Raw genomic sequence first — 18,257 nt, forward strand, 5'->3', positions numbered from 1 at the left:
TTCTCCTGCCAACCCTATCCTCACTTGGCTGCCTGCTATTATTGTCAGATATAGCTTTGAGTATGTTACAGAAAACTTCCACAGAGCATAAAAGAGTTTGTCCAACCTGGAATTTTTCCATAGACCCTTGGTCCCCACAAGCTCCCTAACACACACGCTCCCCAACACACACACACATACATTCCAGGGACAACAATCTCCTTTCCTCTTCCCAAATGTCTGTGCACGTTCATACCTGTGGGCACAAGTTACCCTATCCTTTCCCCAAAGCCTCCTCTCCTGGCCTCTCTACCACATTCCTACTAGTGAAATTCCGCCACTTAAATGTCATCTTCAGGGTGAAGCCTTCCCCAGCTTCCAGGCCCAAATGAATCATTCCTGTTTCCTCATAATTATTGTTACGGTTTATTGAGTCCTATGTACACGAAATGCTCCAGGGTGTGCTAGGAGAAAGGTTCATAATTAGGGAATTAGGGTCTTTTTAAACTGAAGACCTGGAGGTCCAGGATCACAGGTGGGAAGCCTTGACCTTGGCCCCTAAGCCTGCTGCTCCTGCAAGTGGTCCACGCCACCTCCCTCTTTCACTGCCCCTGGAACCTGCCTCCGCCAGTGGGCTCACTGTCAGCATCATTATGACTACAACCAGCATGAATGGAAGATCTTCCATGTGAACAGCAGATCACCTGTATGATCTCAGATGTCCAATAACAAATATGACACAGACACTCTGACCACCCCCATTTCATAGCTAAGGAAACTAAAGCTGAAAGAGTAGTTTTCTCCCAGGTGACACAGCTAGAAAATGGCAAAATTTAGGACCACCCCACCACAGAGTGACACCTCTTAACCACGCACTGTGGTGTCCTACATTGCTGGTATAGCTCAGGTTTTACATCAATGTGTTGCTCGAGTTCTTAGCAACTTCTGCTTCTGATACTCCACCTCCCCCCTGGTGTGGAGACCCCCCAATTACTTCATACAAGATTCCTCGATCCTGACAACCTGCCTGGACTATATAATCTTTTGTCTTTTACCACATCTGCCAGACCTGTATGGGGGTTAATTTTTTATCTCCATGCCTATGACCAGATCACATTTGAGGTTTCGCTTCCTCCTGTCTGATGCCCCTCGCTACAGCTTGTGAAGTTAAGCCAAGCTGCGTGTTGAGATACGGCAGCGGTGACTAGAAAACCTGGGCTGTGTATTTATATCTCACGTAGGTGGAAAATCCTACTGATGACCACTGGCAGGAAATAATGCAGCCGTACTGGGTGTGCCTTTCACCTAGCTTTGTTTTGTTCACACACCTTTGTATGCTGAATTTGATGGATTATGGAATTCACCAAAGAAAAGAAACTTTACCTGGAATCATAGAGGCTGGGGGAGGGAGCAAGTGATGGACAGATGCCAACGACAGGCAAAACTATTGGACAAGTTGTCTCTGGCCCATTCGCCCTTTCTTGAAGGCACCTCTGCTGCTTCAATGCTTTATTTCAACTTCATGTTTAAAGGCTGTTTTAGGAGAGTGCAGAGTTCCTGATTGATAGTTATTGCCTTGCTTCAAATTTGAGGGGCTATCTTACTGTCCTTTTTTCCTTCCAATGATCACTGTTGAAAAGTCAGCGTTCAGCTTGCCACTTCCTAAAAGACAGTTTGTTCCCTTACTCACCTACTTCCCTGGCTGACTGTAACATTTCTTTATTTATCTTCAGCTATCTTAGATAAGTGTATCTTTCTCTTTATCCTGCTTAGCTGTTTGGGTTCCTTGGGATTCTTGTTTTTATAGATTGATGTCTTTCATCAGTTTTGGAAAAGTCTTAGTCATTAGCTCCTTAAATATTGCTTCTGCTCCATTTATCTTTTTTCCTCTTGGGATTCCAATAAGTTTATGTTACAACTTTTATATGTGACCTCTATGTGTCTTAACCTCTCTTCTGTGTTTTTCATCCTTTTGATTTTACATGAGTTTTTTTTTTCCAGATAGATTCTTTTGACACCCTCCAGTTCACTCATTCTCTCTTCACCTCTGTCTAATTTGTCTAATATGCCCAAAACAAAACAAAACCCTTCCACTGAGATCTTAATTTCAGCTTGTGTATTTATCCAGTTTTATAAATTCAGGGTGGTTTTTTTTTTTTAATATTTACAATGTCACTTTTTATGATTTGTAGTCCTTGCTGAAAGTTTTAGGTTTGACTTTTATCACCATAAGCTTAGTAACTATAGCTGTCTGCTAACCTGTGCCTGGTAATTTTAGCAGTTGGCATATTAGTGTGTTATTTTCATGGTCTGTTATTCATGTTGTATCTCATTTATGTTGCATTGTCTCCTCATATATATGAATATCTTTGATAGTGTGCTTGACATTGCATATGAAAATTATTGGTAGAAATGTGGCCTTGAGTGATTTTATCTCTCTTTGAAGAAGAGTTTAAATTGCTTCTGCTAGCTGTCCAAAGCCTAGATGCATCAGCAGTACAGGGTTCCCCTCACCGTTCTATGGCTTGAGATTTGGATGGGGAGAGCACTGAGATGACTTGAACCTGGGATGCAGTCTCTGTGAGGCTGGCTTACTTTCATTTCACCTAGGGTTCAGGATAGTTTACCAGGACTTCCATCCTATTCAGGTCCTGGACTCAAACTTTGCTCTTCTTTCCCCTGAAAGGCTCTCAGAAGTGCTGCTAACTCCTTCTGCATCAGCAAATGCCCCAGGGGCAAAAGCAGTCCCAAATACTAGGCTCACATCTCTTTAAATCAGAAATTTAATTTTGCGAGTTCTTTGTTGCATTTAGGGAGATGTCTTAAAATATCATCCAAAATTTTAAAATCGTCTTAGTCAGGAGTTACAACTATGGAAAGTAGATGTCCTACACCTTAAGATTGTATAATGCTTTGCCAATTTAGACTCTGATGACTCATTTTAAAAGGTTAATACACTCATAAATCAATGATTAATAAATTATAATGATTTAATCTTGAAAAATAATACTTGAAATCATACCTTTAGACTGGACTGCTTTGAAAATTATGAAACAACTTTTGAATTTTCTCGAGTTAAATTTGAAAGCTAGCCAGTTGGGATTTGTGTAAGAAAGTGTCAGGAAACTAAAATAGAAAGATCCATTAGCCAAGAGAACCTGGTTTATATTTTAATGAAATGTCTCTAAATACAAATGAAAGATGGAAAAACTTTTGTTTAATTAAAAAATCAAGTGAGTAAAAAAACTAAATTAAAAACAAAAAAAATTTTCAAAATACAGCCTCATTCACTCTCACATTAAGCATAAAGCATTAGTTTCAGGGGAGAACGTATTAAGTTGTTGAGAGCAATAGAAATTTTTGTCATCGAACCAATAGCCATATCCTTTCTCCTCCACCCCTCACTTCTCATCTATTCTTTCTTATCAGACACTGATTCATTCAAGTAGCAGATCAAGATATACTGATTGCAAGAAAAGTAGAACCCTGTGAGGACCCCCAGAGACTTAATAATAATTGATTTAAAGTGGTTATGGTAAATCCATTATTATAATCCACTATAATTTCCTAATCTCTCTTACAGCCAATTCTGGCCAATAAGGGGACTTTTGTAAAAATTCTGCTTTCTTGATTAAAAAAAACACAAAATAGAAACAACTAACACTATCCCTTCTCCGCTTCTTCAGATATGAACCTAGGATGTTCAGAAGTGCTGCAGCCATGTTATGACCATGAGGTAACAAACCCAAAAGGAAGAGCCAGTTCACTAAGAATGGTACAGCAGAGACTGAACTGCTAAACTAACACTGAGATTATCTACGTCCTGGTTTGTATTTAGCTTAAAAAAAAAAAGTCCTTATTTTCTAAGTTGCTAATAGTTGAGTTTCCTATGATTTGATGTCAAAAGCATTCATAACTAATACAGTCACTACACATGTTCTCATGGCAATATTTTGACCCAACTTTGACTGGAGACAATGCATGAGATTTGTGTAACTTACCATAACACAAGAGTCCTGAGGTTCAAGGTCAAAGTCAGTGAAGTTCAACAGGACACGGTGATGTTTTTCCACCTGAATGACCCAGGTACATTCAGTGTTGCTCCTGTAAGGACTGGGGTAATTTGGAGAATGAATCTCTCCACTGGGAGCCTGGAAAACGCCACCACAACCTGTAGATGGGAGACCCAGTTCAGTCATGAGAGGAATCTCTGGTGCACAAAATTTTACACCATTATCTGATGGCATAAAACAGTATGCTACTTTGTTTGATCACCATTTTTATGTAGTCCGTGCCAAACATTCTGGAGGACTGATGTCCACCATTAATTTACACATTCCAACAAAACAAAGAAGGATGCCTAAGAAAAGACTTCAAATACTTTAAATATGAAAGCCCAAAGTTATTCTTATAATACTGAAAGATAATGCAAATGAAATCTTGTTTTCATAGAGCCATGAAATTTCTCTTCATTGTTCTCTAAAACAGTAACATACTGTAAGAATAACTTATCTCCTTCTAAGAATGTTGATAATTAAGTACTGAATGCTTTTATAAATAATTTAATATCTACCTTTTAAAATGGAATATTCTGCACTCGGTACAGTCATTCTGTTTTTATATTCCTTTGATGTAATAAAATATCACTAGATGTCTAGCTCTATGATCCATCATTTCTTAGATTTATGATAATATAAACCAACAATAGGAAAATTCAGTATTGTTTTCTGGTCATCACAAACAATTTTGGGTTAAACACTATATGTAATTTAATTAAATTCATGTCATTAACTTTAGGAAAGATGTAATATGCTTACAATATTACTTTTGAGCTGTAGAAGCAAGGCCATAGGCAGCCTGGAGTCACATCTTTGCTTTGGCATTTTCTAGCTGTGTGACTTTGGACAGGTCACTAACTTCTCTAGGCCCCAATTTCCTCACTAGTAAGATGAGGATATGAAATAAACTTCCCTCATAGGGCTGTTGTGAGGATTAAATGAGATAGTCCTTGTAGAAGAGTTTGAAAAGTACCTGACACACGGTTAGCATTCAATAAACATAGTGATCATGAGTAGTTGTAGAGATGGACATTGCTAAAAGATTTTGTGCATGAATATATTATTTTCAAAATCTGCAACAAGTGATTTATTTTGACAGCCTAAGATGGTGGGCAGAAAGTCACTTTATGACAAAGGATAATAATTCCTCGCAGATTTAACATTTGCAGTATTTGCCAAGCAGCCAAATGTGTATAGTATGGCATGAAGTCGTTACCACTTTGCTGATGCCCAGATTTGATGCTGGCGAACAGACAGAGGTGCCTTGGAGAATGAGTCTAACCAACCACCCTGCTTCTGCTTTCAGCATGGGCGTGCGGGCTTGCGCGGGCTGGTTTTCACATACAAGGTGAGTCTTTGGAAGTTAAACTATCCTGTTTGGGGGGAAGAGTGTGTGCCAAAGCAGAATGCGCCATTAGGGAGGTCACAGAGTTGGCAGGATGTGGCCTTCATACCACTCTCCAAACACTTTATGAAATTTAACAAGGGCTCGGCTGGAGTGTTTTGAGATACCTCCCGGGTCCACCCACCTCCAGGAACTGCTCTCCATGAGACGTTGAAGCCTCTCCCATTTACGGAGCTGTCGGTCTTAAATCGGATTGCCAGCTCGCTGCCGGTGCTGGAGACCTGCATGGGGTTCTCAGATGATCTCTGCACACACAGCTGGGCTATCCTGGGGGAGTGGAAGTCAGGGCCTCCGTAAATCTACGATGAGATGTAGAAAAAGGAACTTAGATATTTAAGCAATTACAGCCCTTCCCCTGACACCCTGTTATCACCAGCCTCTGGAGTCTGTTACCCTTAGAGACTGAAGTCTCAGCCTCCCTGGGTGGGGATGAACTGTAACCCTAAGCAGAATTTTCAAAGGCACTCCCTCTGCCTTAGGAACACACAAGTTCAACCACCCACGAAATGCCTGCTTGTTCCATTAGCCAGAACCGTACAGCTGAACTGAAGGGCTTATTCCAGAATCTTCCTTATCTCCCCTCTTCCTCTTTCGCATGCCTTCATTGGATTTCCTGCTTTCTTTGGCAGAGGCACTGCAGATAACACAGTATCGAGCCTGATTTTCTAGCTCATCTGGGCACACAGGCAGAGTCCCAGCACAGGGCCGTTTGGTTTGTGAAAGTCAAGTTCACTGAAGGCTATCAGTCGCCCTGTTACATTTTGAGGATTTTCTACCTTGCAAGCTGAATAGTTTATAAGGTTAGACATTTACCAGGATGCTTGCCCTCCATCGGAGAGAATGCAACCTCTATCAGCGTGCTCTGTGGCACCCTAAGGAGAGGGTTGCAGATCCCCCCGCACCTACTCTCAGCTGCGCCCCTACAGGAACAGGACCAAGACCATCCAGCTTCCACTCAGGAATCGCCGTGAACTCTGCCTGGCCAGATCTATCTCACCCACTCTCAGATCTCCTAAGTCCCCTCCAATTTGCAGCTATTCGTCTGACCAGCTCCTACATCCCAGTGACACATTCCTCCTGGCAACTGTCCCCTGGTTCTCATGTCCAGCATCTTGTGGGCAGGCCTAGCCCAGCCCAGGCGGGCCTCCGGGATGCTAAACACAGGTTCTCGTTGGCCCTTTGGATAACCAAGGGGGGAAGGTGAAGATAAGAATTAAACGGAAGATATGGATCCCCATCCCCCTCTTCAATCTTGCCAAACTAGAGTTTGTAGAAGAAAGTCCAGGCGTGCTGGTATCTGGGCCCTTCACCCTCCCCCACTGGTATGTGCACTTAAATCCACACTCAGGTTGGAACCGGAACCAGGAAAGCACGGCTCAGTGAGATGTGTGCGCCCACCTCTGCACACACATCTCCGGCCCCTGCCCACCCCGAGGGCAGCTGCGGACCACAGGGGAACCACCTGAGTGTCCTCTGGGGAGAGAGAACCAGCAGCCTCTTTCTGGTGAAGAGTGTGTGATCTGAATCCATAATGAAGCCTTTGTCTGACTCACTGCCCCCAGCCATGCAAGAAAGGCCAAAATGAATGAAACTGCTGTTCCACGGAGGGGAGGCCCAGGCACAAGGGCTGTCATTGCAAAGGAATGAAGCAAGCCAACCGCTTCATGCTTATTTTCATCAGGAGAAGCTATGTTTGTGTGGCCCCCTAAGTCCCATCAAAGGCAGGACCGGAGAAAGAGCCCTGTGTGGCCCTTTACACGGACACACACGCACGTGGGAGAAAGCAGACTGCTGCTGGTTTCGAGTGGTCTCGCCCAGTGTCCAATTCCCCTGCTGCCCGGTCCCGGGCGCAGCGCTCAGAGCCTGAACTGTCAGCACGCGCTCCTCACCATCAGCCCAACAGGCAGCTCAGATTTGGAGAGAACACTGAGCACAAGGATTTAGTTCTAACAAAGAAAACTTGCACATCAGCAAAAGAGTCTTTGTCCGTCGTCCCCCACCCCCACCCCCACCCCAGGGTCCCTTGAGATCACAAATGTAACATGTATGAGTTGGCCAGAACTAGAAGCCCCCAGCAGGATAAACACTGTTGCTTTTGAAATCTTTGCTTCCCCACTTCCTGAACTGGGCTGGCAAAAGACAGCGGAGCAGAGAACAGTGGGCAGTAACAGCCCACACCAGGCGTCTGTCTTGGTTTATTCCACCGAGGAATAAACCTTCTCTGCTCTAAGCCGGCTCAGGCTTCGTTCCCAGAGATCGAAGGAAAATCAACCAGTGTTTCTCTGGCTGAAACAATAGCATGGTACTTTTGGCTTCCACAGATAAAACCAAGAGGTCACACGTGACTCTTCAGAAAAGGAAAAAGATGGAAAGAATCTCAGGGTGTGGTTCACTGGACAACAGCGTATGACTCAACTTTGGGAGGGGAAGGATGGTTTGATGATCGGAGATTAAAAAATGTGTTTTTAGCAAACGCTCAGGATATAGACCATTTCAAAGCCTATGGTTTTAATCTGTTTTGAGCATTTCCTTCTGCTCTGTTAGCTCCATTTATTGTTCTAATCAAGTCAGCATTCCAGGGTTATGAGTAACCCAACGGCTGTTGCTTAATGCAGTGGGCCACTCTCGGGACACTGATTTTTGAGGGAAAAATATATTGGCTGTTGGTTAAATTTAGTGAAGCCTAGGGAGCCCCATACCTAGTGACAGTGAGGTCCTGCTCGGCCGCTCTGCAGAGCAGGGCGGGACGGTGGGCAGGCGGAGGGCGCACGGGTGGAGCGAGCCAGCAAAGGTTCTAGGCCACACACCCACCAGGGGTAAAATCTTTTAAAACCTGTTGCTAACATGTTATCAGCACCTATGATATGAGAGACAGAAAAAACTCATTCTATCCTCATTATCCCAAATTGACTACAGCACTTTCTGGAGTGTTTGCAGAGATGTCAAACAGGTTTGGGGGGAGAAGTTAAGGGGTGACTCACTTCAGCCTCAAAAAAAACCTTTCCCCAAATATTTAAGGGCCTCATAATCCTCAAACCCTGGTTCTGAAGGAACACAGGAGACCACTTTACCCTAATGAAAACAAGCCCCGTGCAGACTGCAGCCTCTTCGCACAAGTCCTTTCTTTCCCTGCAGGGCCCTGTTTGAAGGCTGCTGCCTGGAGACCTGGTTCTGTCCCTCTTCTGTCTCTGAGGCTGCTCGCAGGAAACAGCCCTGCTCTTGGCTTTCTCACGTAATGGGTGTGACAAAACCAAAGCACAATGAAGCTTTTTTACATTTTGCCAAGTGGGCAGTAGTCGCAGGCGCTTTGGAATATGAAAATGGAGGGTGAGGACCATTTCACATTATTGTGGAAAAGTCTGCTGCCAGCGCTTTGTAAGTGCGACTGAGAAATCTTGCCAGCGGGAGAGAGCACGTGAACGCTGCGCATGGGAGTGTGATGTCGCCTTCACGCCCTGCGTGTGGATTTCGGGAGCCATCTCTTTCTCTCCTCCTAAGGAACCGGTCCTCCCCTGAGATGGAGTCACAACTGGGGTTGAGGACTGCCATGAAGACAAGGGTATGGGTTCTGACCCCAGGATTCCCGACTCTGTCCCTGACTTGACTTAACGCAGCATACATCGTCCTCCTTGGCAGAGACTAGAGCTGCTAAATGCGACTCTGAGTGACCCTGCGTCCACCCGGGGAGGGCGTGATTTGAGAACCCCATGTCTCTTCAAGGAGAGAACTTGTTTTGTAATTAAATAAAGAGTTTAAGTGGTAAAGTTTTCTGTAAAATACAAGCCACTCATTTCAAAACCTTGCTCACCACCCACCTCTTTCTTTTGGCACTGACTTACATGGAGTGTGTGCCAGGGGATGGATTTAGTTCTTAGCTCTTCCACTAACCATCCTTAGGGTCGTGGAAAAACCCATCAGGCATTTTAAGCCTCTGTTTTGACAACAGCAAAATGGGGGCAAAATTCCCCTCTTACCTCAGAGGATTCATTAACATTCAAATGGGAAAATGGATGTTGAAATGCCTTGGCAAGACACCATCAATGCACATTATCATGGTGCATCAGTCAGAGAATTGGGCACCTTCATTTATTCCACAAATATATACTAAGTGTTTACTATTTGCCAAGCGCTGTATGGCCCTGGGGGGTATAAGCACTGAAATGAAATGAAACAAAAACAGACACATACCCAGGCTTCATGGGGTTTAAGTTCTACTAGAAACAGAACCTTGTCAGGATGTGCTGGGGCGGTCCCTACAGCTGAGGTGGCAGGAGCTTTGTGTGTGCTTGGAAGTCATCTAATGACTAGATTCCGGCAACAACGGCTGATTACAATGCATTCTCAAGGCTGCCCTACTGATCCCAGATAAATAGTTTACAGCAGTGTTAGAAAAGGGGTGGGCACTTCCTCTGCCCATGGCCGTGTCCTGCCCCAAGCACCCGTCTCTTCTCTAAACTCTGCATCCCACTGACTTTCCTAAGGGAGCTTTCTCAGACTGGAAGCATGGGGTGTTGACTATCCCAGGAAGCACACTCTGTCAGTGGGAACGGAAGTGAGGAGACCAGGGCTCAGCCTTGCCTCCTCAGAGGGATGATTCTGATGAGCAGAACTCAGGGGACCTCAGAGGGTCACCGCAGGGTTCAGCCCCTGGGGGGCTCCCTCATTGGCTCTTCTTCCTTCACCCTCCCTGCCACAGTTGCCTCATTCCTGCCTCCTGGCACCAGCTCTTAGGTATACCATCTGCCACCAAGTCCTTCAGCTCTGCTTTTAGAGAAACCCAAACTGAGATATTAACCCCATTTGTCTACAAGCATCCTTCACGAAGAGCTGATACTCATCAAAATGACTAGGAATAGAACACTGCTGGCCATGGGAAAGAATTCAGGGATTTTTTTTTGCAGAATGATTTCCAGTTCTACTCAAAATCCTCTAACATGCTGAAAACAATCTAAATGCCTACCTCCAGGACATCAAAGTTGCAGCTTGTGTGATATTCCACATCAAAATCGTGGATGGTGAGCTGAATGCTGCTCCCAGGAACTGTGTTAATGTACCAGATGCACTCCTTGTTGGCAGGGTAGGGGTCAGGGTACCCGGGACTGCTGAAGGAGCCCGTGTCCCCAGACAGCTCTCCGCCACAGCCTGTGAAAACAGCAAGGCTCCGTCAAGGCAGCAGCGTCCGGGAAAACGTCAAAGATCAAACTATGCAAAAGATAACTGAAAACGTACAATGCTCAACTTATGAGAAAAATTATAAAGTCACAATAAAGTTATGACAAAGCAGTTATAAAACAACGAGAAGAAGTCATGACTATGGCTTATTAAATTTATTTAAAAAATTGATTATGTTATTTGGTGCAATAATTCTCAGCCCTTATTCTCACCACATCAGACGTTTGGTAGTATTTTCAAAATGTCATTCTAATTCTTAGATTTTCTTCATTATATTTAGGTAAGAATTTCCTAAGAGGAAGCACAATGGACTGTGGGAACAGTCAACACTTTGTCTCTTGGTCTTCTGTTTCCTTGTATCTCCTAAGGACTTATTTCTAAGTCCTTTCAGACCTAAGATGTGGAATTCTAAGCACTAAAAAATCCTTCCCTTTGTATGAGAGACTGTAAGAAAAAAAAATACGAAAACGAATATATGTATATATATATGCATCACTGGAACATTGTGCTGTGCATCAGAAATTGACACATTGTAATTGACTGTACTTCAATAAAAATTAAATATATATATATATATTTGTATATATATATAGTAGGGGTTTTTTTACACAAAAACCTTCACACAATGTTTATAGCAGCCTTATAGAACTTGGAAGCAACCAAGATGATCTTCAGTACCTGAACTAGACAAACTGTGGTGCATCCAGACTCTGGGACATTACTCAACACTAACAATAAATGAGCTGTCAAGGCACAAAAACACCTGCAGGAAATAGACATGCATCCCAATCAGTGAAAGAAACCAGTCTGAAAAAGCTACACATTGTATCATTCTGACTATCTGACATCCTGGAAAAGGCAGAACTAGGGAGACAGTAAGATGATCGGTGGTTGCCAGGGGCTGGAGGGGAAGGAGAAGTGAACAAGCAGAATGCAGAAGATGTTTAGGGCAGTGAAACTATTCTGTGTGATACCATAATGGTGAACACACATCATTATGCATTCATCAAAACCTACAGAATGTACAACATCAGATGTGAACCCTCATGTAACCTATGGGCTTTGGGTGATAATGATGGGTCAATGCAGGATTCTCAGTTGCAACAAATGCTCCATTCTTGTGGGGGTTGTTGATAACGGGCGAGGCAGTGCCAGGTGGGGACAGGAGTACAGGGGAAACCCACCCTCCACTCAATTTTGCTGTGAAACCAAAATTCTCCTAAAAAATAAAGTCTACTACAAACAACAGCAGCAAAAATGATACAGGTCCTGACCCAGAGAACTTATGTCTAAAAACCAACCAAACAAATAAAAACCTGATACACAAAACCCAAATCGTGGGAAAAGACTACAGCATATGTTTTACGAATGTTAAGATATCATGCCTTAGAAAGTAATTAAGGCAAATCATTAAAACAAATAATCAAGTGCTACAGCATGTGGTACACAGTAAAACACTGCCACCACTTACCGAGCGCTTAGACAGATGTTTGCTGTTTTAATACTTACGATAGCCACATGAAGCAAGTACGATTACTGCCTGCATTTTGCAGATGAGTAAATCCGTGCAAGCACAGGTCAAGTGGCTTTTCCAAGGTTACTTGGCTTGTGAGTGATGGAGCCAGGAGACCAATCCAATGCAATCTGGCCATGCCAGAGCACTTAATTACTATATTCTACTGACTCTATAGTTTGTAGGAATTCAGAGATTTTAGAATGGGGAGAGACAGAAAAATTTATGGAAGAAGTAAAATCTGAAGACAAAATTAGAAAAAAAAGTAAAGATAAAATCAGAAAAGATAAATTATCTTATTTTCCAATAGCAATTTCTGATGATTAAAAAAACATGGTTTGCTCTATTAACATATCCGGTTTTTCTTTTCTATTGTTTCAGAATATTCTTTGTTGGTTGGTAAATTCCTCCAAGCACCTTCTCTAACTGTGCATCACGGTTTCTCGTGTTTAAGAATCACAGTGCCCCCTCACTGCATTGTGAATGTATGTGCACTTTCACATGAATAGGACTTAAAACGTAAGACGCTAAAGCTGTGGTCATGTCTACTACTCAACTTACGCAAATCCATCCGTACAGGGAGTAAGATAAAAAAAAGTTCTTTAAAGTTCAAAAGACAGTCTCCATGTAGAATCTCCACTTAACTGAAAAGAGCTAGGAATTCTAAGAAGACTCTTGGCTGGGTAAAGAAACCTGATTCCTGTTCAGCATGCTACCATCTTTTTGAGTTGCCAGTTTCCTGCGTCTGTTTGAAAACCTCTGTGTTTTCAGACTTTACATTTGTTGCACTGGGCAATATCTTTCTTATAAAGTTTGTACTTTTATTTCCGGTTAAAGTCCTGAGAGTAAGCTATTTAAACTTAGGTGTGTTGTCATGGTTCACAGACTGTGGTAAATGTTAAAAAAACAAAACAAAACAAAAAAAACCACATAAGTCCCGTGAAGATTAGAAAATATTTTCCTCCTACAACAATCCATGGAAAATAATCCTGAAGCCAAAATCAGCACAGATTGTGTATGTCCTTAACACCGCTGCACAAGCCCAGGGGAACACCAGTCACAGTACATTCCGTCAAATGATGCTTGCAGGAGTATCTCACAGTGGCCAATACAGATTATCTTAAGATGTAGCATTTTTGACTAAAATACATTATAGGTATAAGCAAAGCCATTCTGTTACCCCCATTTTTTTCAACCCACATTTTCAGCTCCTAGGGTTCTCAGTATCAATTGTTACCAAATAGATAATCCAAAGGGAAAAAAAAATCTTTGGAGGAAAATAACTTTGTAGCCACATCATATAAAAGAGAACAAGGAAATGCCAGCTTAGATAACTCATCTCTGCATTTCTGTTTAGCTTCAGTTCACCAGATAATTGAATTCCATTTTTTTTATCATAGTTGATTCATCTAAAATTCTGTATAGCATTTTCCATTGTCTTTTCCAGTTGTTTTAGGTTTCCTTGTAAATTCTTTTGCAAGCAACAGGATACTAATACCTTTAAACTAGTCACTGTAAGCTGGAATGATAATCAGATTGTTGGCAGTCAGGGATGATTTGAAAAATTATACTACTTGTTCTATTTAGCCACTCACAGCTCTGGAGACCCACAGTGTACTTTTCCCTAAGATTTAAAATAAACACAAACAAGGTTTATAAGAAAACAAGGCGCAGTTTTATTTTTAGGTATGCCATGTTCTCTTCTCATGAATAACAGTTATGTGTGTGTCTCCTAAAGATAAATTCCAGTATTATTAAAAGCCATACCTTTTTGGAGAAAAAATATTGTGTGGTTGTGAGGAGAGAAAGAAACTACTGGAACCTGAAAACTCTTTGAAGGCTTTCTTTTTATCCTTGCATACTCTCACTACCTCTGAGGTTTATTATATCCAAAGGTAACAATTTTGATTTAAAAGTTCACATCAACTGCAAAATAGAATAAGTTCATTTTAGGGCTATTTTGCTGTAAAAACTATAAAGTACTTAAAAATAAAATTAATTCTGATAATTATGATAGAAATTTAACTCCCTCTTTGTGTTTCTATTTTTTGAAAGAGATAAAAAAAATCTTTTCAATTCCTACTCCTTGATTCAATGAATATTTATTGAGCATATGCATAGTACAAATAGTGCTATAGAAGACGGGTTATTTAATGTCTCTTTAGAAAAAGAAAATAAAATAATTCATTTCAAAAAGTGTTATTTTCACATGCCCTCCTGCAGATCATTAAATTGTTTTTGCTTTTCCTGCAATTTGCAAAGAATAATTTCAATACGTTTTGACTTGAAAAAACAGTGAACTCTATTTCATCTTTCACATGCTAATTGATGGTAAGTTATAAATAAGAATAAATGAATCATCATGTTGAGCTGTGAGAAGATGTTTCAGAATTTGCTAGTTTCAGTAGTATGATGTTGGCATAATTCTCTTTTAGTACTAATTTGAGTCCACAGATGAGGACACTTATCAGCATTTCCTAGTTGTGCATCACTCTCTTGGGTATCTTGGGTATCATTTCTTTGTCTTAGATATTCAGATTCTATAATAAATGTGTACTTGGTATCAGGCAAAAAAAAATTATGTCAAAATACACCTTATAAAACTGAAAAAAATGAATGATGTCTGTTTTTTTCTCTGCTCTAAGTGACAAAGAAAAACATGTTCATAACAAAATTAGGAACACTTCTATCAACCAAAAAATTAATTATGTAATGATCAGCTATAAAAAATAATAAAATAATGCCATGTATAGCAACATGGATGGACATGGAGATTGTCATTCTTAGTGAAGTAAGCCAGAAAGAGAAAGAAAAATATATATATCACTTACATGTGGAATCTTAAAAAAGACTAACAAACTTATTTACAAAAGAGAAACAGACTCACAGACGTAGAAAACAAACTTACGGTTACCGGTGGGGGGAAAGAGGTAGGAAGGGATAAACTGGGAGTTTGAGATTTGCAGATACTAACTAATAGCACAGGGAACTATATTCAATATCTTGTAGTAACTTACGGTAAAAAAGAATACGAAAATGAATATATCTATGTTCACGTATGACTGAAGCATTGTGCTGTACACAGAAATTGACATAACATTGTAAACTGGCTATACTTCTATTAATATATACATGTATACAAAATATATATATAATGAATTTATTTGATAATTTGTTTCATAAATTCAAGCTGTTATTAAGCTAACAGTGAAACATTAGAACATGAATTTGGAATTGTATAATTTTGGTAAAAATCAAAAATTTTAAGTTCACATCAACAGTTGAGCTTTTTAAATTATAAATGAAAGCCAAGAACAACTATAATTCCCTATAGTTCAATGCACTCTCTCCCTTGGTGTGGGATTCAGGGCTTGACAGTCTCTTGTTAAAATACAGTTTCTCCTGAATGAGTCACAAAAAAAACAATCTGTTTCTAAATCCATCTGCCTGTTTTGAAGATGAAACAACAAGGCTTCTGGAAAAATCTCAGGTGTCTTCACTTCATGTAGAGTAGAAGTAATAGTGCAGAAACAAATATTAAATATTAAAACAAATGAAACTGCTAAAAGAAAAAAAACACATTTAGCAGGCTATGCAATAATTTAAAAAAATCGTCTCATTGTCAGCCATGTCTGTGATCTTGGGTGAGTGACCAGGCGGTCACAGGAAGGGTAGGAAAGAGAGATGGAAGATTGACAAGGCTGGAGATGAAAGAAGTTATTTCAACCAATAGTTATCAGGAAAGAACACAGTAGGTGATGCTTAAATTCCCAAAATCCTTGTCATCATCATATGACCTGTCTGGTTGAATGAATAATACAATGCAGAGAAACAGAGAATTTTCTATAACTGGGCTTCAGTCAGCTAAAATAGAGGACAATGATTTATAAAAGCATTTCAGGAGTCTATATAAAGAAAATAATTAAATGCTGAAAATACTAATCAACGTGTCTACAATGGAGTGATGAATAGAAACGTTTTGAGGGACACATATTTAGAAGAAATAGAGATAGTGGCTCTTTGCACCCAACAGGTAAGAGATTTTCATGGAGGAGATGACATGATTTCAGAGTTACACAATTTGCATGTGCGGTTGCAAAACTTTTGGAAATATAATAACACACCAAGTAAAGCACAGGCCATGGCAAAGGACAAACAGACTCCAATCCTGACTGTGCTATTCTCTGGGTAACTAACTTAACATTTCTAATCCTCAATGTCTTCATCTGCAGCATCAGGAACTTAACTTCAATAGGTTGTGACACTGATTAAATGAAAAAAAAAAAAGTAAGGTTTTTAGCTAAGTGCCTTGCATATGACAATCACTCCATATATGTTGTGTGTTACCACTGAACAAAAGTTCATCTAGATATACAATGAGATTTGTGAAAGACTTGGAGCTAGAATTGGAATTTTCGGGACCAGCTAAAGAGCCATCATGAACAGCTGATGGGAGATAAGAAATCAATTGTTCATGAAGCTACAATAAAGTTAGTTCTTATTTGCATGGTAGTTCACAGTTTTCCCAAGGGCTTTTAATGAGCACATTATCTTATTTGAAATTTATAACCACTCTATCAGGTAGGCGAGAATGATCATAGCAGACCCATTTTAGAGATGGGCAAAGTGAGGCTCAGGATGACTGCTGGACTTGTAACTCACATAGTGAACAGCAGATCTGGGGCCAACCCCTCCCACCCCGATCCCCTCCTCTCAGTTTTGTCTTCTCTCCACTAGGCTTGTTGGGCATGTCAGCCCTCAGGCCCTGGAGCAGCAGTGTTGAACACTGCCCTCATTACTGTCCTGTCCATCTACTGAGGAAAAAAAAATCACCATAGCAACCTGAAATAAATGAAGCAAAAATTTTTTTCACTTAATTTGAGGCAAATCTGACAAAATCTAATATATTAACGCCCTTAGACATCAGCCGAACTGGAATAAAATAATGTTCTGAAGAGAATCACATGTTTTTTCAGTTTCAGTGAGTTAATCTTTATAAAACTTTCAGTGCTATGGTGACTGATAATCTGTTTGGTTCTGTTTTTCTCCAACTCCCAGTTGTCAGCTGAAAGGAAGCCCTTACCTTATCTGCAGGAAGCACATTGATTTACTGAACTCGTAACAAGAAAGAGTTAAATGTTGTTGCTAACCCTACTTACTTGTGAAGATAACTTAAATCTCTTTCATGGAAGAAAGTTAGAAACTTCTAACACTGTTTTGAGGGCTTTTTTGGTTTGTTTTTTGTTTTTTTGTTTTTGTCTGTTTGTTTGCTGTAAAACCAGCAATGAATTATAAAATTCCAGAACAACAAAAAACATCATTTGCTTACATTCGATCCTTAAGATTTTGGGTGGCTGTAGTTTGTTTTTGTTTGTTTTGTTTTGTTTTGTTTTGTTTTTAATAAAAGAGCTTTAATAAAAGCAAATCAGCATGACATGGCTAAATGGAATTAGAGGTACAACGTTTTAAAAGCACATCCTGTATTTCCTGCGATTACAATTGGCCAAATGCATCACCTTTTTACACTTGGCATTTTCCTGAAACTTTGTTCCATAAACCAACAGTGCTGGGAGGACTGCCAGCTTGGAAGTGACGTGGCCAGAGCCCACTGAGGCTGGAGGAGAAGGCAGGGAACGGACCCAAACAGGACATCTTCAAACCTTATCCTCGAACTTCTGAGGGAAATGCCTGAGAAATCAGTGGCCAATGTTACAGAGAAGATGAAAAGCCAACGTATTGTAAAAAAAAAATAAAATAAAAAACATACATTTTAAACATGGGAAATGATGCTCATATGATTCATTAAAATGACATAAAATGATTTATATTTTAATAGTTTTTCTACCATTTAAAAATAAAAACTTTCTCTTCCGTGAAAACTTGAGAGGTGACTCACTGGTTAGACCAATTTCCCTCTGACATGCAGAAGGGCAGAAAGTGAAGGGACCGGGGCCCCAGGGAGAAGTTACCAATAAAGACTCTTTCTAGAAGAGTAATAGGGCACAAATGAACCTGTTTACAAAACAGAAACCGAGTCACAGACACAGAGAACAAACTATGGTTACCGAAGGGGAAAGGGTGGGGGGTTCATTAGGAGTTTGAGATTAGCAGATGCAAACTACTATATATA

At 40.7% G+C, this 18,257-nt stretch overlaps 1 protein-coding gene across 1 annotated transcript in view; it reads right to left on the minus strand.

Annotated features, from left to right (window-relative positions):
* Positions 1 to 18,257, minus strand: part of CUBN (cubilin) — a 266,340-nt gene that overhangs the window by 139,914 nt on the left and 108,169 nt on the right. Inside the window, exons 29-31 of the mRNA XM_072954876.1 lie at positions 10,403 to 10,584; positions 5,567 to 5,741; positions 3,981 to 4,150 (exon numbers count right to left, since the gene is read on the minus strand). Coding sequence (XP_072810977.1) covers positions 3,981 to 4,150; positions 5,567 to 5,741; positions 10,403 to 10,584 — 527 coding nt within the window. The remainder of the gene's footprint in view (positions 1 to 3,980; positions 4,151 to 5,566; positions 5,742 to 10,402; positions 10,585 to 18,257) is intronic.

The sequence above is a fragment of the Vicugna pacos genome, chromosome 35 (assembly GCF_048564905.1).
Source record: "Vicugna pacos chromosome 35, VicPac4, whole genome shotgun sequence".
Taxonomy (NCBI): Eukaryota; Metazoa; Chordata; class Mammalia; order Artiodactyla; family Camelidae; genus Vicugna; species Vicugna pacos.